Source organism: Lactuca serriola, chromosome 8 (genome assembly GCF_051521515.1).
Source record: "Lactuca serriola cultivar US96UC23 chromosome 8, Lser_US96UC23_V15, whole genome shotgun sequence".
Lineage (NCBI taxonomy): Eukaryota > Viridiplantae > Streptophyta > Magnoliopsida > Asterales > Asteraceae > Lactuca > Lactuca serriola.
The window spans coordinates 163,687,862-163,712,143 of NC_136415.1; the positions used below are offsets into that span (position 1 = coordinate 163,687,862).

General features: G+C 36.7%; 1 protein-coding gene across 1 annotated transcript; it reads left to right on the forward strand.

Moving 5' to 3' along the window:
* The first annotated feature begins 4,268 nt into the window (after window positions 1-4,268).
* On the forward strand, window positions 4,269-5,600 carry LOC145067578 (uncharacterized). The gene is made up of 2 exons (XM_079014689.1): window positions 4,269-4,526; window positions 4,587-5,600. The coding sequence occupies exons 1-2, from the start codon at window positions 4,269-4,271 to the stop codon at window positions 5,598-5,600; spliced, it is 1,272 nt and encodes a 423-aa protein (XP_078870815.1).
* Window positions 5,601-24,282: the final 18,682 nt, after the last annotated feature.

Below are 24,282 nucleotides of genomic sequence, written 5' to 3' on the forward strand. Positions count from 1 at the left end.
AAGAAAATGATTAGTAAATATTATTGAATAAAAAGTAATTGAAAAATACCATTTAATTTCACTATAAGGATATTTTAGTCAATTGAGATATATTTAAAAAAAGGAAAATTCCAATTTTTTTGGGAATAATTCATTCTCTTGGTTTAAGAATTCTAATTTTTTTAATTAATTCAATTTTAATTATAACGTAATTTTTAATTATACTCGATTTCATTCTTTCATAATGACATTATGTTATAATGATATATATTCGATAAGAATGTTAGGATATATATTTTTGACATAATACATATTTTGATTAAAATGAACATATTGAAGAAAGACAACATTGTTGAATTATTATTTGAAAATTAACAAGTCTTATATATATATATATATATATATATATATATATATATATATATATATATATTGTAATACAATTATACATATTCTAACAGAATGCCATGGAAATTAAATAAATTCTTAAAAAACATAGCATGCTTAAATATACACTTGAACAAATGCAATTGATCTTCTTCACATTTATTCTTAAAGAATAAAAGTGAAGCTTCCCTTCTCTTTTTGGTTATTTAGGTCTGATCAATTGGCAGGTCTACATGTGAAGAACATCGCCCTTCATAATTTTAAATGAATATTGGTCTTCCTCATTCTAAAGGCTTCCTCGTTCTGATAGAATCTTGGTCATCCTCGTGAACCTGTTAATCTTGCAACCAAAAAAGCTTTTAAGAATGGAGCAATCCATAAAGATTTATAAAAATTACAAAAAGAAAAAAATTTATGCTCTAGATTATCAAGTAAATTCTCAATTATAGAAGCATTGTTTGATAGAACTTAATCAACTTTGTAGAGGGTTGCAAATAGCAACATCCACATGGAGGGTGGGTGGTTGGAATGGTGTCAAATTCAAGCTTCAAATCAAATGTAATAACTTGTGTCAAAAAAAATATATGTAATATATATAATTTGATTATATCAATTTAAAAGAAAGAGGATTAGTTCACAATTAATGGGTTAATTATATACAAATTATGAGGCTTAATGATCAAAACTGTCACCTTGATTAGGCTAGTTAAATACGAGCAAACGAAAGGGTTTCGCTGGTGATAGACTTAGGCATTATATATAGCATGAAAAATCAAGTGGAAACCCCACTGGAATTGTGAAAAAAGACGAAGAATCAAGGGAGAAATTGGGTGTGGAATTTCTTGAAGATTTCCGGAGTGTTTCTTGAAATTAAGGTATGGGCACTCAATTTAAGCTTGATTAGTTGCTTAGATAGATTTATATGCGTGTTAAAAATATTTTGGTTCAACTCAGTGTCTTAATTCGTTGCAATCGGTGTCAAATCAAAAAAAAAAAATACAAGGAACGTTTTTGTGCAATAATTTGTTTAATCAACTAGGTTATGGAGCGAAAATTAGATAATTGTTTATGAGTTATGGTTAGCCAGAATTGGGGATAAATAATGGTGGTTTTTATTAAATTATTTGATTTCGTTTTTAGAAAAATCAAACTTCGGTATATTTAAAAAAATGGCAGAAAATAAAATGTTTTTTTCAGGTGAAGAAGAAGCACTACGGGTCTTGGTACAATCCGTTTACTGAAAGTCAAATACGCTTTATTAGTCAAATGGGCAATATGGGTGAATGGTTGATGGTCACTGTTCATACCTTTATTGACGTTTTATTATATCAATTATTACATTTTCAACGCTTAACTTTCAGTTATATTTAATTTTGGCTATCATCAAAGAAAACACGAATTTTAGATCTACCCCATGAGTTATACAAATTGCTGATTAAATTGAAGTTATGAAAATGAATGCATCTCGATTTTTTTATCCTATGTACCTTTATACTGCATAGTTAAAAATATTTTTTGGAAGTTGCCGAATGGTGCCATAAAAATATTTTAGTTTAGTTTAGAGTTATTTTCTATTTCATATTAAAGTATTATTATTATTATTTAAAAAAAAGTATTGCAATATATATAATAAAAAATTATAACTATTAGTTGGTTGGATGAGACACGTAGACAATTGAACCAAAATGATCGCATATGATGTTTTTCTAGGATTGTCATCTTAGGAAAATTTATTGGTGGAATGTAGGGTGCGGGTAGCGTGACAAGCTCTGGTTAAGTCCTAACAGCCAACAGGGTGAGTTTCGTGTGAATTTTGTGGTTGCTTGCATGAAAAGTTGATTCTAAATTATTTGCAATTATATGTTATTGTTGTTATTGCTATGAATATTTGTGTGAAATTTTGTGAATTATTTCATATAAAAGGGTGAAAATGGTGGGTGACATACAGGGAACATGTGTATTTACACGGTCTTATTATTAGTCGTCGTACAGGGTGTTAGTATGCGGCGGAGAGCTTACGCTCTGTTTATCTAACCGTAAGCCTATTTGTTGTGCCCGGCGGAGGGACACGTTCCCTGGAAATGACAGTAGTTCCCTAATGTGTCATCAAGGGTGGAAAGAAATGAAAAGATTTATATTGATAAATTGTTGCATTATTTTTATTTTATTGACGTCAATATGCATGAAAACCATGAACTCACTAGGCCCTAGGCTTACCCATTAGAATCTTTAAATGCACGCAACCCAGGAAATGACGTAGCAAGTGGCAGCGGAAATGGAAAGGATAAAGTTCAGACTTGAAGAAGGCGACAAGTTTTGAGGAAGACGTAGCGCGCCAAGTGTTTACTTAAATTTCTATTTGCTTCCGCTATTATTATTATTATTATTATTATTATTATTATTATTATTATTAATGATTACATTAGTATTTGAATCTTGAATTTTGGAAGTTTTGGGACTATGTTAAGTTATTTTGGTATTTGAAATTTGGGGCGTTACAAGTTGGTATCAGAGCGTGGTTTAAGCAGATTAGTCGTTGTTTAAACGCCTAAGCTTAAACGGGAGGATCGGTACATCGCCTAATCTGGAATGCGTCTCGTTTGTAGGTACTATGGATCATGGAAAGGCAATCGTCGATGGTGGGGTGTCAGTTGAGGGTCCTAGTGGGTTACTTCCCCACGAGAAGTTGAAGGCCGAGTTAGAGCTCTCTGACTCGGAAGGCAGTCTGGAACCAACGACTCCACTCAGCCTCTCTGAACGGGATGAAGAAGACGGGGATGTGGAATCCGAGGTGGAGCCCGAAGAAGATCCTGAGGAGGAGCCCGAAGAAGATCCTGAGGAGGAGCCCGAAGAAGACTCCGAGGAGGAACCTGAGGGAAATCACGTGGAGTACCATGTGGAACAAAGGTACGAAACGTTCCATATGCCCTATGTGGAGTACATGCCAACTAGTCCTGGTACCTATTGGGAGCGACTTTATAAAGATGAAATGCCACAGGCACAACTCGAGATACACAGTTTGAAAAGAAAGATTGAAGAGATAGATGAACATAAGTCAAGGCTCGTACAGGAGAACCAAATAAGGGTTGATGCTGCTGAGAAAAGTAAATGCAAGATATGAAGGTTAGAACAGGAGGTGTTGGAGCTAAGGAAACCCACTATCACTAAGTTGTGGGAAGGGTTTGTGGCTCGGGCAAAACAAGCCAAGGCCGCGACTTATGGATTCCTAGTTAAGGTGGTTGGAAGAGAACCACCTCAGTCCGAGGTGCTGGCCATTCAAAGTGGTCCCGGAGATCGAAAAGCTAAAAAGATAAGGAAGTACTTGAAGGAGGGAAAGAGAATACTGAAATATGATGACATCGTTTTTAAAAATTAGAAAGTAGGAGTCTAATGATTTGTCCTTTTTTTTTATTATTTCTCTTGGTTGTTAGCTTGAGTGACTTGATGTGAACTAGACATATGTCTATTTTTGAAGTTTTAATAATTTGGAATAAAATTTATGTTTGTTATACTTATTGTGTTATAAACATAAATATGTAGTTGATATGTCTTCACGAAGATCTGGGAGGTTCACTAGGGTTACTCCGGAGGAAGAACGCATCCCAATTGGAGCTTATGTTAGAGCACCAGGAGATGTTCCAGAAACCCCACTGAACCCAAACGCTAGTCGTGGACGGGGCCAAGGAAGAGGTAGGGGTAGAGGAAGACGCTGAGGGGCTGTTACAGCACCGATACCTGTACAATCGGCCCATGGTAGCTCCGGATCCCACCGCGGTCGAGGTCGAGGTCGTGGAAGGGGTCGTGCGGCAAACACGATCACTAGAGAAGAGTTGGCTGATGAGATTGCTCGAGCAATTCAAGACACCTTACCAGATGTAGTTGCTCAGGCACGAGAAGTAATAATGGGTGAGTATGAAGGTAACTTGGGTGGAGGTGAAGAGGACTACGAGTACAGTACACCAAATATGAGTCGTGAACCAAGTATTGCACAACCCACAAGGCATCATGGCAACCACGATCGTCGGGGTTGTAGTTACAAGACATTCATGAACTGCAAGCCACCCATTTTTAACGGAGAAATTGATCCCGTTTTGTCATCAACATGGGTCATGGAGATTGAGGGAACGTTCGATACTAGTAAGTGTGCGGATGAGGACAAGGTGATCTATGCTACAACAATGCTAAAATGGGAGGCAATACATTGGTGGGGCATGGTGTAGGAGGTTAGGGGACGTGAGGCGGCCAAGAATATGTCATGGGACGAGTTCCTAAGAATTTTTAAAGAAAAGTTTTGCCCTCGTACAACGGTTAAACAGTTGGAGGAAGAATTCTTGAGGTTGGAACAGGGGAATATGACTGTGCGAGAGTACACCACTAAGTTCACGGAGAAAGCTAGGTTTGCCGAATTTTACGTTTCTACAGAAGAAAGAAGGGTGGAACGCTATATATGGGGATTGAGAACAACTATCCGTGAATTTGTGCAAATTCAAAAACCGGGTACTTTCCAGTCTGTTGTTGATGCTGCAGAAGGTCGCGAACGTGAGAAGAATCGTCAAGGTGAAGACAGGGCTTTGGGGAAAAGAAAATGGGATGGTACGAATAATGATTCGAAGAAAGGCAAGACTTCAGGGCAAGAATGTAAGGTTGATCAAAGCTCTGGAGTAAAGCAATGTTCGAAATGCAACCGTTATCATAAGGGGGAGTGTAACATGAATCAGAAAGTTTGCTACAAGTGTGGGAAGTCAGGGCACATAGCCACAGAATGTAAGACAGGAAGGGTATGTTACGGGTGCGGTTCCCCTAACCACATTAAGTCGGAATGTCCCCAGAGTAAAGGTAACAACAATCAAGGCAGGATAACAGACAATCGGTTGACGGATAAAAAGGTTGACACTGGTAGACCAAAAGCTAGAGCTTTTCGCATGACGGCTCAGGAGGCTCAGGAAACCTCGGATGTGGTGACAGGTACTTTCCTAGTAAACTCAATTCATGCTAGGGTGTTATTTGATTCTGGTGCAAATAGATCTTTTGTGTCTACTACTTTTTACAAAAACCTGGGTAGAAATGCAAAGACTCTAGAACATGCCTTAGAAATTGAAACCGCTGACGATCATTGGGTAGTAGTAAGAGAGGAGTATGATGATTTCTTTATCGAAATAGAAGGTAGTGTGCTACCGTTAAAATTATTACCTATGGCCCTAGGTGATTTTGATATTGTTATAGGGATGGATTGATTGTCGAAAAACCAAGCGATTATAGATTGTGAAAATAGGATTGTTCAAGTTTGGGTGCCAGAAAAAGGAATGGTAAAGATTTATGGTGATCGGAGAATTAAGGACTCTATTTTGATATCAGTGACTAAGGCAACTCGTTATCTAAAGAAAGGGTGTCAAAGTTATTGGGCATATGTTCTCGATTCCAAGAAGGACAAGCCTAAAATAACACATATACCAGTTGTACGCGAGTTCCAAGATGTGTTCCCTGATGACCTAACTAGCTTGCCATCGGATAGGCAAGTGGAGTTTCGAATCGATCTTACCCCAGGAATAGCACCGATAGCACGTGCGCCCTATCGGTTAGCACCAACCGAAATGAAGGAGTTAATGGCTCAGTTACAAGATTTGCTCGACAAGGGTTTTATTCAGCCCAGTACCTCACCGTGGGGTGCACCAGTACTATTCGTCAAGAAGAAGGATGGGACAATGCGAATGTGCATTGACTACAGGGAGTTAAACAAGGTGACTATAAAGAACCAGTATCGATTACCGAGAATTGATGACCTATTCGATCAACTCCAGGGGGCAAGTTACTTCTCAAAGATCGATTTGCGGTTGGGGTATCACCAGCTGAAAGTCAGAGAAGAAGATGTGTCGAAGACAACCTTTCGAACTAGATATAGTCATTACGAGTTTTTAGTATTGCCATTTTGGTTTGACCAATGCACCAGCTGCATTCATGGATCTGATGAACCAGGTGTGCAAGCCATACCTACACAAGTTTGTAATTGTATTTATCGATGACATAAGGCAGACCATGAGCAACATCTACGACTAACACTTAGTTTAATGAGGAAAGAAAAATTGTTTGCCAAATTTTCGAAGTGCGAGTTTTGGCTTCGGGAAGTCCCGTTTTTGGGACATGTAAACGAACATGGTATCAAGGTGGACCCAGCAAAGATTGAGGCGATTGAAAAATGGGAACCACCAAGAGCCCCATCAGACGTTCGAAGTTTTCTTGGGTTGGCAAGATACTATCGAAGGTTTATACAAGACTTCTCGCGTATAGCTGCACCGCTAACTACCCTGACAAGGAAAAATGTGAAGTTTGAATGGAAGCTAGAGCAAGATAATGCCTTTAACGTCTTAAAGGAAAAGCTTAGCAGTGCACCGATATTATCTTTACCAGAAGGCAATGATGGATTTTTTGTTTATAGTGATGCATCCAAGTTAGGCTTGGGGTGTGTTTTGATGCAAAACAGTAAGGTGATTGCGTATGCCTCACGACAATTAAAGGTTCGCGAGTGTAAATACCCAACGCATGATATGGAGTTGGCTGCAGTAGTGTTCGCTTTAAAGATTTGGATACACTATTTTTATGGGACAAGGTGTCAGATCTTCACTGATCACAAGAGTCTGAAATACTTGTTTGATCAGAAGGATTTGAACATGAGACAACCACGGTGGATGGAGCTATTAAAAGATTATGATTGTGAAATATTGTACCATCCAGGGAAGGCAAATGTTGTAGCTGATGCACTAAGTCATAAGGAAAGAAGAGAACCACGTAAGATTCGAATGATGAAGATTAGCATAACCACCAGCTTACTAGATGATTTGAGAAAGAATCAAGAGGAGGCCTCGAAGGAAGAGAAATGGAAAAGTGAAAGGGTGGCGGGAGTAATACAATCATTAGAAAAGGATAGTCGTGGCTTGAGGTGTTTCCAAGGAAGGGTTTGGGTACCACGAGTGGGTGAAGTGCGTAACTTACTTCTCAAGGAAGCACACATGTCAAAGTACTCAATCCATCCAGGAACAAACACGATGTATCAAGACTTACGAAAATCTTACTGGTGGCCTGGTATGAAAAAGGATATAGCCTATTTTGTTGAAAGGTGTTTGACGTGCTTGAAGGTGAAGGCTGAACACTAAAGGCCATACGATCAGTTACAGTCAATGGAGATTCCAGTGTGGTAATGGGATCACATCACAATGGACTTTGTGACTAACTTACCAAGGACACCGAAAGGCTATGACGCGATTTGGGTAGTTGTGGATAGATTAACTAAATCGACGCACTTCCTTCCGATTAAGGAGACATACCCGTTGGAAAGGTTAGCTAAATTGTACGTTGACGAGATAATGAAACTGGATGGAGTTCCACTGTCTATTATTTCGGATCAGGATAGTCGTTTTACGTCAACATTTTGGGGTAGCTTCCAACGAGAAATGGGTACTCGAGTAAAATTGAGCACGACATATCACCCGTAAACAGATGGGCAAAGTGAACGGACAATACAGACCTTGGAAGATATGTTAAGGTCTTGTGTTATTGATTTTGGAGGGTCGTGGGAAACTCATTTGTCGTTAATTGAGTTTGCCTACAACAATATCTATCATGCAAGTATAAAAGTCACACCATATGAGGCTCTATATGGCAGGAAGTGTAGAACTCCATTATGTTGGAATGAGGTGGGGGGAGAAACAGTTGGCTGGACCTGAACTTGTTCAACAAACTACCGAAAAAATCCAAGTGATTAGGGATAACATTAAGGTTGCTCAGGATCGGCAGAAAAGTTATGCAGATAAGCGGAGAAAGCCAATAGTGTTTCAGGTTGGTGATAAAGTTATGCTAAAGGTGTCCCCATGGAAGGGCATTGTGCGTTTTGGTAAGCGGGGGAAGTTAATTCCTCGCTACGTTGGACCCTTTATAATTAAGGAATGAGTTGGAGAGGTGGCCTATCGGTTGGAGCTACCAGAGGAAATGTAGGGCATTCATAGCATGCTCCATGTCTCTAATCTAAAGAAGTGTCTGGCGGATGCCGCCATGGAAGTGCCACTTCAAGAAATTAAGGTTGATGAGAAGCTACTATATACAAAAGAACCTGTTGCAATTATAGATCGAAAGGTCAGAAAGTTAAGGAACGCGGAGATACCTCTAGTGAAAGTTCAGTGAAAGTATCATAAAGGTTCAGATGCAACATGGGAGACGGAGCGAGATATAATGACTAAATACCCTCATTTATTTTATTAGTTCAAAATTCCGATGATGGAATTTTTCTAAGGGGGGAAGTTTGTAATAACTTGTGTAAAAAAAATATATGTAATATATATAATTTGATTATATCAATTTAAAAGAAAGAGGATTAGTTCACAATTAATGGGTTAATTGTATACAAATTATGAGGCTTAATGTCGTCACCTTGATTAGGCTAGTTAAATACGAGCAAACGAAAGGGTTTCGCCGGTTATAGACTTAGGCATTATATATAGCATGAAAAATCAAGTGGAAACCCCACTGGAATTGTGAAAAAAGACGAAGAATCAAGGGAGAATCGGGTGTGGAATTTCTTGAAGATTTCCGGAGTGTTTCTTGAAATTAAGGTATGGGCATTCAATTTAAGTTTGATTAGTTGCTTAGATAGATTTATATGCGTGTTAAAAATATTTTGGTTCAACTCAGTGTCTCAATTCGTTGCAATCGGTGTCAAATCAAAAAAAAAAAAAATACAAGGAACGTTTTTGTGCAATAATTTGTTTAATCAACTAGGTTATGGAGCAAAAATTAGATAATTGTTTATGGGTTATGGTTAGTCAGAATTGGAGATAAATAATGGTGGTTTTTATTAAATTATTTGATTTCGTTTTGAGAAAAATCAAACTTCAGTATATTTAAAAAAAATGGCAGAAAATAAAATGTTTTTTTCGGGTGAAGAAGAAACACTACGGGTCTTGGTACAATCCGTTTACTGAAAGTCAAATACGCTTTATTAGTCATATGGGCAATATGGATGAATGTTTGAAGGTCACTGTTCATACCTTTATTGACGTTTTATTATATCAATTATTACATTTTTAACCCTTAACTTTCAGTTATATTTAATTTTGGCTATCATCAAAGAAAATACGAATTTTAGATCTACCCCATGAGTTATACAAATTGCTGATTAAATTGAAGTTATGGAAATGAATGCATATCGATTTTTTTATCCTATGTACCTTTATACTGCATAGTTAAAAATATTTTTTGGAAGTTGCCGAATGGTGCCATAAAAATATTTTAGTTTAGTTTGGAGTTATTTTCTATTTCATATTAAAGTATTATTATTATTATTTAAAAAAAAGTATTATTATTATTATTTAAAAAAAGTATTGCGGCGGAGAGCTTACGCTCTGTTTATCTAGCCGTAAGCATATTTGTTATGCCCGGCGGAGGGACTTGTTCCCTGGAAATGACAGTAGTTCCCTAATGTGTCATCAAGGGTGGAAAGAAATGAAAAGATTTATATTGATAAATTGTTGCATTATTTTTATTTTATTGACGTCAATATGCATGAAAACCATGAACTCACTAGGCCCTAGGCTTACCCATTAGAATCTTTAAATGCACGCAACCCAAGAAATAACGTAGCAAGTGGCAGCGGAAATGGAAAGGATAAAGTTCAGACTTGAAGAAGGTGACAAGTTTCAGACTTGAAGAAGGCGACAAGTTTTGAGGAAGACGTAGCGTGCCAAGTGTTTACTTAAATTTCTATTTGCTTCCGTTATTATTATTATTATTATTATTAATGATTACATTAGTATTTGAATCTTGAATTTTGGAAGTTTTGGGACTATGTTAAGTTATTTTGGTATTTGAAATTTGAGGCGTTAGATCAAAATAAATGATACCTAATTCAATACTATAACACTTCTGAACATTGCCTTGTTATCGCCCGAATTTGCATGTTCAATAAACAATAAACTTCTAAACAATCTACTGAGATTCTGATTTGTTGATAATCAGAAAATATAAATAAACACTCACAATGATCATTAGACCATTAATGATTCCTTTGGTAGGCCAAAACAAATTACTACCAAAAAAAATATAGATAAACACTTACATTGTCCAAACTCTTGTGCCCTTTATCGCTACAGCATATTCTCCCATGCACAATCTATATAAAAACATCCAATTCAATAAAAAATTCCTAATTAATTAAATTCATTAAATTATTTGTAAAGAAAAAGAGTATATACATACACAAATATTGCAGTCCTTGGAGATGTTGAAATTGTCATACACGAGACCTTTCTAATGAATACATCGTATTTGAAGTAATGTATGCGTTGGGCTCAGTAAATTATTGACTGTTATGCTAGCTTCAGATTGTGAAGGATCAACCTCAACATGACATCCTCGGAACAATTCTTGATCAACTGGTTCTGAAACACAATAATTTCCTTATTGAACATCATATATGTTCCTGCTACTCAAGCTCACATAGGATTTTCGTCACATCTACAATAAAAGTCTTAACTGGTTTAAAATCATAACATGGAAATACATTTGAAATCACGTCAAGAAATCACGTGGCCAAATAGATTCATGGTGATTTCTCTGCTGCCACATCAAGTGTTGGGAGAGAGGCCAAGTATTCAACGAAATTACCGATTTTGATGAGATAGGGGTGGCGTCGGGGGCGGTGATCAGTTTATGAAGTCCTTTGCTGCCCGGATCGGGCCAGAGGAGAGAGAGGAAAATAGAATGGTGGGCTAGGGTTACTGTGTCGATGAAATGGAAAAGGGAGCCAGGCGATTAGATACCGACAACTAGGGCTTTTCAGGTGGAAGAGTGAAGTTATTGAGGAGGAAGATGCAGACTTGAAGAATAGATTCGTACACCTCATCAGTAAAAGAGGTGGGTGACTTGGCCGCCGACTAGGAAGCCTCTACGATCTGCATCTTCAAGTTGACGATGGGTTTTAGAGAAAGAGTGGGAACGGGTATAATAACGACTGTATATAAACGAGGAAGAAATTAGGTTAAAATCAATAAAACTAGAATTATTTTTGGAAATTATTTATCAAATTACTAAATTACCATTATTTAATTATTTAATTTTTTTATTTAACTTTGATTGGTCCACAATTATTTTTACATCCACGCAATAATTAGTTTGAATAGTTGAACATACATACATATATATATATATATATATATATATATATATATATATATATATATATATATATATATATATATTAGTACTTTTTGTTTTTTTTTTTAATTTAAATTTATTCCAACTTTATCTATGATAAACAATTTGGAAAAAACTTATAATACTTAAAGAAAAAAGGTTTGAGGATATAATCATGACTTTTGTGACAAATTTATATATATAAATTTAATTACAATAATGGTTAGTACACCTGTTTATATAGATATAAAAATAAATTGTAATATTGTCTTATATTTTTTGTGCCAAATTTTATAAAACATTATTTAATGCAATATCATTTATTTATTGGAATAAATATTTATGCCCAATTTTTATTTTCATTTAACTGAAAAGGTAAAATGAAAATTTTGAAATTTTCATTTAAAATCAAAGTTTCTTTCCATTCATTTTACGTGTTAAATATTTTTATTCTTAATTACAAAGTTTATGTATATCTTTGCGACCAAAGTTTGTTAATTTTATCAAATATATACGTTAACTCGTACCATTTTATTTTCACTTTTTTATACAATAATACATAAAAGTCGATCTACATTTGTTAATTATCCATAATAAAGTCATAAAATTAATGAAATATTCTTTTAAGTTTAAAAAAACCACTTTAATTAGATTTTTGTTTATTCTAGCATCCTGTTAAAAAAACAAACAATCTTCTTTTTTCTTTTTTCAGACTGTAGAAGTTTGGTCTACCTCTTCTATTGCGGAGGTCTGCTGATGTGGTCCATAGACCGGAGACATTTTGCCTAAAAAAACGAACAACACCTTAATATAAGCATCGAGCAAGTTACGAAAACCGTTTGTTTCATATAGGATATACATTATGGAAATTACGAAAATCCTTTGTTTCATTTAGGATATGCATTGTGTAACTAATGAAAACCATTTGTTTCATTGAGGATATGCATCGAGTAAATTACGAAAATCGTTTACTTCATTTAGGATATGCAACGAGTAAATTACGAAAGCCGTTTGTTTCATTTAGTATATGCATTATGTAAATTACGAAAATTGTTTGTTTCATTTAGGATATGCATTGTGTAAATTAGGAAAATCGTTTGTTTCATTTAGGATATGCATCATGTAAATTATGAAAATTATTTGTTTCATTTAGCATATGCGTCGAGTTAATTACGAAACCCGTTTGTTTCATTTAGGATATGCATTATGTAAATTATGAAAATTGTTTGTTTCATTTAGGATATACATTATGTAAACTATGAAAATCATTTGGTTTATTTAAGATATGCATTATGTAAATGACAAAACTATAAAATTGGTCCTTGTGGTATTCAAAAAGTTATTGATAGGGTCCAAAAAAAATTCAACTTGCATGAATGGTCCAAAATCAAGAATTTTCTATGGTTTTTGTCCTGAAAAAGTTGAAAGGACTAGTTTTCCCTTATTATTTCTTTTTACTTCTTTTTATTTGTTTTAGTATTTAAATAATTATAGAAAAATAGAAAATAAAATAAACCTCTCTCTCTCTCTCTCGTGCAAATAAGATGAAAAGAAACCAGATTGTAGTTGAAATAATAGTTTGACAAAAAGGGCTCCTCATTAACGTTTGATCACGTCTTTTTTTTATCAACCACATATCTTCATCTACAACCCATCTTCTTGTTGAAACACTGTATATCTTCATATGTTCATCGATGATCTTCACAAATCTAATCTACCGTTCTTCATATGTTTATCAGCTCAAATCCTAGATATTCATCATCATCTTCTTTAACTCCCCGAATAACCAGATTCAACAAAGATATGTCCTTCCATTTTCAATTATGTTTAAAACTAAATCATCACATTGATAAACAAAATTACTACCTAGATGTATTGTTTTCGAAAACAAGTCCTATCAGAAGGAGAAAATATGAACCTCTATCCATCAAGCACCATTTTCCTCCGGAGAATCGGACGTGAAAATCCTAAAATCCGACCTTTAAAACCCAGAAAATACACATTCAATGATATACATGTTCATCATCTAAAATTGGACCTTGAAACCCATGAAATCAGACCTTGACACCCCTGAAATTGGAACATGAAAACCCTAAAATTGGAATATATGAAATCGAATCGTTTTACTTACCTTCATCAGATGGGAATGTATGTACAGAGGAAGACGCAGATGCTCAGGAGTTGGGTTATGTTGTCACACCCCAAACCAAGGATGACGGAAACGTCCGGGGGTGGAGGACATCACGTATAGCATCACAACAACGAGTATAATAGTGCTCAAAGTAAATAAAACCTTCATAAATATAATTGAAAAAGTTACATCATAGTAAGTTTACATGTTTCAAAATCAATTACATTATGATGACAAAATGAACTGTTTGACGATTTAACGTCCCATCCTCAAAATGCTGATCTTTTCCTGATTCACTGATTTCCTGAGAATACAAGTAGTTTTGAAAAAGTGTCAACAATTAAGTTGGTGAGTTCATAAGAGTTTTGTTTGAGAAAGAAAACGCTTTCCTTGTAAAAGCGACAAAGTATGTTTCCAGAAAACCCAATATTATCTTTATTAAGTGTGGAATGAATGTTTCTATGTTATGCGATAATGAACCCTAGAAGGTCCCATAGATTCCTTCTATAATTGCCCAACGTATATAAGTTATATAAAATTCAAGTTAAATAAACCGTTGAATATAATGGGTCTGCCCTAGGTCCACAACCAAACAAGGAACAGGAGATGAGGCGGGCCCACAAATTCTAAGTCGATTGTGACTAGATTCTTATATAACCCTAGCATTAGCTGAAGTCTAACAATTCTAGCTTTATGTAGTTTTAATAGGAATATGTTCCAAAGAAAATCCAATATTTTCCTTATAAAAGTTAGGTAGTCCTAAATCCCAGGACCGAAAATAAACAAGTATTTTTCCATAATTAAAGATATAAAAGTGATTTTAAATCGGCATAAAACCCTTTTTGATATAAAAATGTACAAGTATTTTTCCATACTTAAAGTAATTCCTGTGAGGTAAATCGACATAACTCGCTAATTTAAAAGTAGAACCCGTAAATCTTATGATTTGTTAATACCACATGTGAGCTATTATAACCATGCTAAGACTCAGACGGCCTCGTAATACGACGTTCTTCAGGCGTCACAAGTTAAATGACACTTGTCACCTCAGACCTGCCGGTCTAGCTATTGCAAGCAGCTCAGGTGTGGGCTTGTCAGACCCAATATAGATCTATACACAACTATCACGCTCTCCCTACAAGAGACTCTGGCTACAATTTACAGGACTTTTGACTTTGTTACCATGAAGGTAACACGAAGCGAATGTCTCACAAATTTATTCATTAACAGATTTACGTGAACTGAACTGAAAACCTTTGGTAAATAAGTTTGAAATGTAAATGATACATAAACTATACATATTATAGTTTATCCAAAACGTTTGTAATGTAAAAGAACTCTTTTATGAAAATACATTAGTGCTATGAATCCATAAACTATGCTTATTATAGCTTATTATATGTGTTCGAAATGAATGAAGAATCTTATCATGAATGACTAAATTTCAGTTTATGATGATAAACTAACAAGAAAATACATTCAATATTTAGAACTTATTGTTATACACTTTTCTCAACATAATACAAAATGTTATGAAAGTTATAAGTTATTAACTAGTTTTTAACCTTTCTGCACTGTCTTAGAAAAATCATACGAAGTCGAAAACTGAATCCGTAAATTCTGAGAGTTCATAAAATATGTCTAGTTTATTCATAATTTTTATTATGATTTTTGGAAGTCTTTAAATTGTGTTAAAATGTTCATATTCACAGACTGGTCCGAACTCGTTTCTGAAATGATAGGCAGTTTTGTAAAAATCACCATAAATCGTTGAAAAATCGTATGGAGATGTGCAAGTAGTCATTTTAAAGGTATGGACCTGAACTATTTTCATATTAAACAGTGTTGCAAGATATTAAGTTTAAAATAGTCAAAACAGTCCGTGAATAAGACTCAACTTTTCTGATGAAAGCTGTTGTTTGAGTTTAGTTGTGTTCTTGGTGTTTTAACTTGTATTTCCCACCCCCCCCCACTTAAAACATAAAAAAAATGAAAAGATAGGGGTATGAACTAACCTTGAGTGATTTCAGTGGATGGATGTTGAAGAAGGGAAGTGTTCAACTCAAGAACACTTGGAAGGTTGCATGAAGATTCGAAGATCTAACACAAATATGAACGAGTTTGTGTAAGAAATCTATTATTTGAGTAGAAAGGAGTGAAATAATCATATGGAGGATGACAATACTTACCAAAAGTAGAAGGAAAGCTTGAAAAATGCCTTGGAAATCTCAAAATTGTGAGAGAGAATTTGAGAGAAAAGATGTGTTTGATCTTTGGTGGAAATGAGGGAAAATGAGTGAAGTGAAGAGAGAGAGTGAGTTTTCCAGCTCTTAGGACGTGGGAATGGTTGGAGATTGATGGAAAAGTACAAGGAAGTGACTAAGTATGGTGGGGATGGGTGTGGGTTGGTCATAGAGTGGGTATGGGTGGTTGCTTGTGTCATAAATCAAAGAAAAGTCAACACTCCACCCCCTTGTACTTCAACCACTAAATCTTGGATATGATTGGCACTAAAAACATGGGGATTAATGAAATTTGAGGCTTTAATTGTTAAAATAAAGTTTTCGGTGAAAATCCCGCGTTAAAATGATGAAAAACGGGCTTAAAATGAAGTCGTAGTAGAAAACCGGGTGGGAAAAGGCTTCCTGCAAAGCTTCTCGGGTAGGGGCCAAAGTTCGGTCCTCAGCAGCTTAGACCTGAAGGCGAAATGGGCCGAAGGTGAAGGTTAGGAGCGAAGTCAAGGTTCGGGTTCGGTTCAGAAGGGTTCGGGTTCGGGTCAGCAGGCTTCGGTTGGGGCAGCAGGCTTTGCCCCATAAGAGAAGGTTTCGGTTCCTTAAGGCTATTTTTCAAGAAATCTTCCCATTTCGAGCGGTTTTTTACCCGGTTAAGGGTCGGGATGACCCGAAAGATTATAAAAAGTTAAAGGAACTTCCGAGAGAGATTTAAAAGACATTTGGGAGAGATTTCACTTACTTGGAGAGATTTCTCATTCAAAGAGAGATTTTGGAGAGATTTCACATACTTGGAGAGATTTCTCATTCAGAGAGAGATTTGGGAGAGATTTCATATAATTGGAGAGATTTCTCTTACCTAGAGAGTTTTGGGAGAGTTAGAGTGAAAGAGATTGGGAGAGACTTCTTTTGTGACCTTTTTGAGTGCCTGGCTTTGTAACGCAAGGTTTGTACATCTCGTTAAGTCTCTTTATGATCGTTATGCCCCCGAGGGTTAAGGAATAATGTTTTATCGAGTAGTTTCGTCTCTTGCCCTGATTAGGGTTTAGAATTTCCGAACACGTGAAAACTCTAAGTGATATTTTGTATTAACATTGCGAGTTGTACAATAAGAAACATAATGGAAACCCTAGTGTACAAGGGTTAGATGAGCTGATCGGTTTGACTTGTTGACTTTAGTTGACTTTGACTTGTACAAAAATTGACGTTTGTCACATCATCCCCCCGTTAGAGGGAATTTCGTCCCAAAATTAGCACTTTGACCGGGACTTCGAGAATTGGGGAAGGATGGGGGTACTTTTCGGAGTACAAGAAATTGGTATGGTGGGGACCAATCCGCCTGATGTTAAATGACGACCTTGGAATTTCTTATTGTAACTTGAGCTAAGTCGATTTAAAGGAGTTATTATTTTGGTATGATAGTGTATTCCACGCATGCCTTTATACTCTCCGTTTTATTCTTGTTCTTACCACTATGAATATTTCAGGTTGTAGTTAGTGAGTATTAGCACTATAAGGGCTTTGAAAATTAATGACAAGGTTGGTAGTATGAGCCCTACCAGTTCTTTTATAATCGCTTGGTGTAAACTAGTCGTATATCATTAAGATTGCAAGGGCAGTCGAATGAGTGACTCCGCCTTAAGCCCATAACCAAACAAGGAACAGGAAATAAGGCGGAATTATACATTCTATGTCCTTAGAATCTTAATGATATATAACCATAATGTTTCCACTAGCCATCATAGATTCGCTAGTAAAAACCCTGTGTTTTCATATACGTGATAAGACTTACTCGGATTTGTCATATTCTCTAGATCTATGGTTGATAATCCCTAAGTTGACACTAGTCTTAGCAAGGATTTAAAACCTACATGTGGCGGTTAGAAGCATGTACCGCTATTCACGGGTGGTTCCGGGGGAATTTCCCCTGCGGTGATCATAAGCACCCTTCCACCGTCACCAGCATTCCTTGTCCTTGGACAGTCTCTCTTAAAGTGTCCTGCTTCACCGCACTCGTAACAAGTTGGGTTGGCTCCAATTCCGGGGACGTGGTTGATGGGTTGTGCCGGTGCTCTACAGAAATGGATAGTGTGACCCTTCCCGTTGCAATTCTTGCAATGCATCTCTCGGCAAACCCCAGTATGATGGAAGTTACACTTGTTGCATTTCGGAAGGGTTCCAATGTATCGATTTATGGGTGCTGCAGTGGCAGGAGTTGTGGCAGCATGAACAACAACAATTTGTTGTTTCTTGGTGGAGTCCTGGGCTGGTTGGTCCTTCTTGTTGTTTTAGAACTTCCTTTTGTTGCTTCTCCCTCCGTCTTGCTCAGGAGTGGTTGTTTCAGTTTCATGGCTGGACCTATGGTCGATGAGTTGTTGTGCCAACTCCTTGGCACTGTCAAAGATAGTTGGTCTTGAGGCCAACACACTGTTTTGAATTTGGGGAGACAATCCCTAGAGGTATCGTTCCACCTTCTTTTCCTCAGGAGTGACCATCGCGGGACAAAGGAGTGCTAGATCCCAGAATCAATCGGTGTAAGTTGCAAGGTCAGAGCCTGACATTTTGAGATTCCATAGTTCTTGCTCTAGTTTTTGCACTTCGCCCCTTGGGCAGTACTCTTTCAACATCATCGTCTTTAAGTCTTCCCAACTTAACAAGTTAGCCAGTACAAGCGTCAGTGACTTAACGTGGCTGTTCCACCAAGTAAGGGCTCGGCCAGAGAAAGTGCAAGCTGCAAATTTAACCTTGCTTGCTTCGGGGCATGCACAAATTTCGAAGACCGATTCGGTCTTCTCGAACCATTGCATCAGTGTGATGACTCCCCCGCTCCCATTGAAAGAATCGGGTTTGCCATTGGTGAAGTCCTTAAAGGAACACTCTCTCGAGCGCCCTTGGTTTTCTCCTTAAGTGGAGTTATTAATAACACTCCCTGTCCTTCTGGTACCGTCAGTGCTGATTTGGGACATAGCAACTGCCACCGCGGCTGTGACCGCAACTTGGAACATGACAGGATCATATTGGGGAGGCGGCGGTGGCAAATTTGTTTGCGTTCCGCCAGTGCGTCTAGCCGACTTACGAGGCGACATCTTTCTGTTATAGAATTTCAAAGACGAATTGGGTATAAGTCTTTTAGTAATGGTAATTAGTCGGGCGTCGTAAAACTAGGTTATTAGTTTTTAAGTATAGCATTTCCCTATTGTTCGAAAGTGGGAATCAATTCATAGTAGGGGTCTATATAAATAAACTTATAAATTTGGTATTAATGACTCGAATGAAATCTTGTAATCTTGTTCCATGCCTGATCCACTCCCAAGATCACTTGGCATATACCAGTTGTGTATAATTAAGGTCCAATAGGTCGTTGAACTTAATGAGTTTTCCCTAGGCCCACAACCAAACAAGGAACATGACCCAGGGCGGACTCACCATTTCTAAGTCGATCGTCTCTTAATTACACCTAACCTGGGGGTATACATTAAGCAATCTTAGAGGCACCATAAGCGAATTCTCTGTAATACCAGGTTATGACATTTTGGTAAACTCCCAATGAAATAAAATGTATGCTAATTTCATTTATATAGTTTACTACATAAAGTTTTGGCAAGTTTGACCTTATAGAAGGTCCACATTACACTATGGTACGGAAAATTTCGACACTGACACGACCCTCTTGAACGGCGTAGTCTCTAAATTTGAAGGGTCGAATTCATGCATGTGAGGGGTAGTGTTTAAACATATTCTAGTAGATTGAGTCTTTATCGATTTGTCAATAGTGTACACACTACTCGTGGTGGGTGATGTTTCGTGGGCCATAGAAGGAAGGCATGAAAGTCTGCATTGGCCTAATTCCTGCCCTAGTTTCTGTCATTTGGTTTTCTGCTGTGATCATGCTCTTTCTCTAACGCTGTTTGACGTTTCGGGTACTCTCTAATCTCGGATCGAGTTGCGGTCACTTCCTTCTGAAGGTTTTGATGCGGTTTCTGATCTGTTCATAGCCTCCATCCAAGCGACCAAGGCGAATTGCAGTGATCTTGGTGGTAGCTCCAACCTCCACGATTTGGCTGACCGATGCTCACGTTTGCACCCTCTAGTGAGTGATGCAGCGTACGATGACAAGGAGAGCCCTGTCTACAAATCCTCTTCTATTGAGGTCGTAGGAGCCCCATCTATGCAATACGGAGGGTGTTGACCTTGTTCCTAACTCTGTCTCTATAAATCTACGACTCATCGAGGTGTCGGACCATGGAAGTCTCGTCGGGGTGTTCCTTTATTATTTCCTCAGGATCCTCTTCGAAACTCTCTCTGATCCAACCACCATTTTCTTGGTTACAAAGAATAGGGTCTCTTGGTAGTTGAGCTCCCGTCACGTTGCTGGTGCGAGAATAGGGGTAGAAGAGATAATTAATAGATGTCTAATCCTATAATTACTTATAGGGGTGATCCTCATTAGTCACTTCTATGATCACATAATGCATACCAGTTATACATAATCTGAGATATAATAGACCTTCGAATAAATGACTCTACTCTAATTCCACAACCAAACAAGGAATAGGAAGTAGAGCAATAGTCATAGATTCCGAGTCTATAATATCTTTAATTATGTATAACCTTGGCGTATGCACTCAGTCTTTATAGGCCTACTAATAGGGGTCTTTAGTTTTCACATAAGTTCACTACAGTATCACCAAATACTCCTATAGTATTTTTAATGTTTGTCTTATGTTTTCAGCGTTTGATTGTAGATAGAATTGGTAAGTTTTTAGACTTGTTGCAACGCCACAACCATTCCCAAGAATATGCTAATCACTTCTGGGTTAGACATAGTTGATCAGGCTATGTCATTCCTACATCCCCAAGCCTACTTGTGCCATTCAACAATCATTACTTTGGTTTTGTTCTACAATGATGTTGACCTTAGTATGTATGCATCCATGTATACTTTTAACAAGAAACTATTTATTTCTAAATGTATAGTTATTTGAAAATGTTAAATCAGAGACCTTAGTCCCAATGCATTTATAGTTTGTATATCTTATGTGGTTCGATATACTTAGTTCACTATAAACAATGCTCTGATACCAATCTGTCACACCCCCAAACTAATGATGGCGGAAACGTCCGGGGGTGGAGGACTTCACGTATATTATCACAACAACGAGTATAATAGTGCTCAAAGTAAATACAATCATCATAAATATAATTAAAAAAGATACATCATAGTAAGCTTACATGTTTCAAAATCAATTACATTATGATGACAAAATGAACTGTTTGACGATTTAACGTCCTATCCTCATAAAGCTGATGTTTTCCTGATTCACTGATTTCCTGAGAATACAAGTAGTTTTGAAAAAGTGTCAACAATTAAGTTAGTGAGTTCATAAGAGTTTTGTTTGAGAAAGAAAACGTTTTCCTTGTAAAAGTGACAAAGTATGTTTCCAGAAAACCCAATATTTTCTTTATTAAGTGTGGAATGAATGCTTCTATGTTATGTGATAATGAACCCGAGAAGGTCCAATAGATTCCTTCTATAATCGCCCAACGTATATAAATTATATAAAATTCAAGTTAAATAAACCGTTGAATATAATGGGTCTGCCCTAGGTCCACAACCAAACAAGGAACATGAGATGAGGCGGGCCCACAAATTCTAAGTCGATTGTGCCTAGATTATTATATAACCCTAGCATATACACTTAGCGATTATAGATGAAGTCTAACAATTCTAGCTTTATGTAGTTTTAATAGGAATATGTTCCAAAGAAAATCCAATATTTTCCTTATAAAAGTTAGGTAGTCCTAAATCCCAAGACTGAAAATAAACAAGTATTTTTCCATACTTAAAGATATAAAAGTGATTTTAAATCGACATAAAACCCTTTTTGATATAAAAGTGTACAAGTATTTTTCCATACTTAAAGTAATTCTTGTGAGTTAAATCGACATAACTCGCTAATTTAAAAGTAGAACCCGTAAATCTTATGATTTGATAACACCACATTTGAGCTATTATAACCATGCTAAGACTCAAACGGCCTCGTAATACGATGTTCTTCAGGCGTCACAAGTTAAATGACACTTGTCACCTCAGACCTGCCGGTCTAGCTGTTGCGAGCAGCTCAGGTGCGGGCTTGTCAGACCCAATATAGATCTATACACAACTATCACGCTCTCCCTACAAGAGACTCTGGTTACAATTTACAGGACTTTTGACTTTGTTACCATGAAGGTAACACAAAGCGAATGTCTCACAAATTTATTCATTAACAGATTTACGTGAACTGAACTGAAAACCTTTGGTAAATAAGTTTGAAATGTAAATGATACATAAACTATACCTATTATAGTTTATCCAAAACGTTTGTAATGTAAAAGAACTCTTTTATGAAAATACATTAGTGCTATGAATCCATAAACTATGCTTATTATAGCTTATTATATGTGTTCGAAATGAATGAAGAATCTTATCATGAATGAAGAAATTTCAGTTTATGATGATAAACTAACAAGAAAATACAATCAATATTTAGAACTTATTGTTATACACTTTGCTCAACATAATACAAAATGTTATGAAAGTTATAAGTTGTTAAGTAGTTTTTAACCTTTCTGCACTGTTTTAGAAAAATCATACGAAGTCGAAAACTGAATCCATAAATTCTGAGAGTTCATAAAATGTGTCTAGTTTATTCATGATTTTTATTATGATATTTGGAAGTCTTTAACTTGTGTTAAAATGTTCATATTCACAGACTGGTCTGAACTTGTTTCTGAAATGATAGGCGGCTTTGTAAAAATCACCATAAATCGTTGAAAAATCGTATGGAGATGTGCAAGTAGTCATTTTAAAGGTATGGACCTGAACTATTTTCGTATTAAACAGTTTTGAAAGATATTAAGTTTAAGATAGTCAAAACAGTCCGTGAATAAGACTCAACTTTTCTGATGAAAGCTGTTGTTTGAGTTTAGTTGTGTTCTTGGTGTTTTAACTTGTATTTCTCACCCCCCCCCTTAAAACTTAAAAAAAACATGAAAAGATAGGGGTATGAACTCACCTTGAGTGATTTCAGTGGATGGACGTTGAAGAAGGGAAGTGTTCAACTCAAGAACACTTGGAAGGCTGCATGAAGATTCGAAGATCTAACACAAATATGAAGGAGTTTGTGTAAGAAATCTATTATTTGAGTAGAAAGGAGTGAAATAATCATATGGAGGATGACAATACTTACCAAAAGTAGAAGGAAAGCTTGAAAAATGCCTTGGAAATCTCGAAATTGTGAGAGAGAATTTAAGAGAAAAGATGTGTTTGATCTTTGGTGGAAATGAGGGAAAATGAGTGAAGTGAAGAGAGAGGGTTAGTTTTCCAGCTCTTAGGACGTGGGAATGGCTGGAGATTGGTGGAAAAGTACAAGGAAGTGACTAAGTATGGTGGGGAGGGGTGTGGGTTGGTCATAGAGTGGGTATGGGTGGTTTCTTGTGTCATAAATCAAAGAAAAGTCAACACTCCACCCCCTTGTACTTCAACCACTAAATATTGGATATGATTGGCACTAAAAATGTGGGGATTAATGAAATTTGAGGCTTTAATTGTTAAAATAAAATTTTTGGTGAAAATCCCGTGTTAAAATGATGAAAAACGGACTTAAAATGAAGTCGTAGTAGAAAACCGGGTGGGAAAAGGCTTCCTGCAAAGCTTCTCGGGTAGGGGCCAAAGTTCGGTCCTCAGCAGCTTAGACCTGAAGGTGAAATGGGCCGAAGGTGAAGGTTAGGAGCGAAGGCGAGGTTCGGGTTCGGTTCAGAAGGGTTCGGATTCGGGTCAGCAGGTTTTGGTTCGAGTCAGCAGGCTTCGGTTCGGTTGTTCATGGTTTCGGTCCGAGAGGCTTCGCCCCATAAGAGAAGGTTTCAGTTCTTTAAGGCTATTTTTCAAGAAATCTTCCCGTTTCGAGCGGTTTTTGACCCAGTTAAGGGTTGGGATGACCCGAAAGACTATAAAAAGTTAAAGGAACTTCCGAGAGAGATTTGAAAGAGATTTGGGAGAGATTTCACGTACTTGGAGAGATTTCTCATTCAGAGAGAGATTTGGGAGAGATTTCACATACTTGGAGAGATTTCTTATTCAGAGAGAGATTTAGGAGAGATTTGGGAGAGATTTCACATACTTGGAGAGATTTCTCCTACCTAGAGAGTTTTGGGAGAGTTAGAGTGAAAGAGATTAGGAGAGACTTCTTTTGTGACCTTTTTAAGTGTTTGGCTTTGTAACGCAAGGTTTGTACATCTCGTTAAGTCTCTTTATGATCATTATATGCCCTCGAGGGTTAGGGAATAATGTTTTATCGAGTAGTTTCGTCTCTTGCCCTGATTAGGGTTTAAAAT

Excerpts from the sequence above, each read along its gene's own strand:
- LOC145067578 (XM_079014689.1), top strand. The coding sequence starts at position 4,269 with ATGGGTGAGTATGAAGGTAACTTGGGTGGAGGTGAAGAGGACTACGAG. Across the intron at positions 4,527-4,586 it reads AGTGTGCGGATGAGGACAAG|GAGGTTAGGGGACGTGAGGC; the intron begins GTGATCTATGCT and ends GGCATGGTGTAG.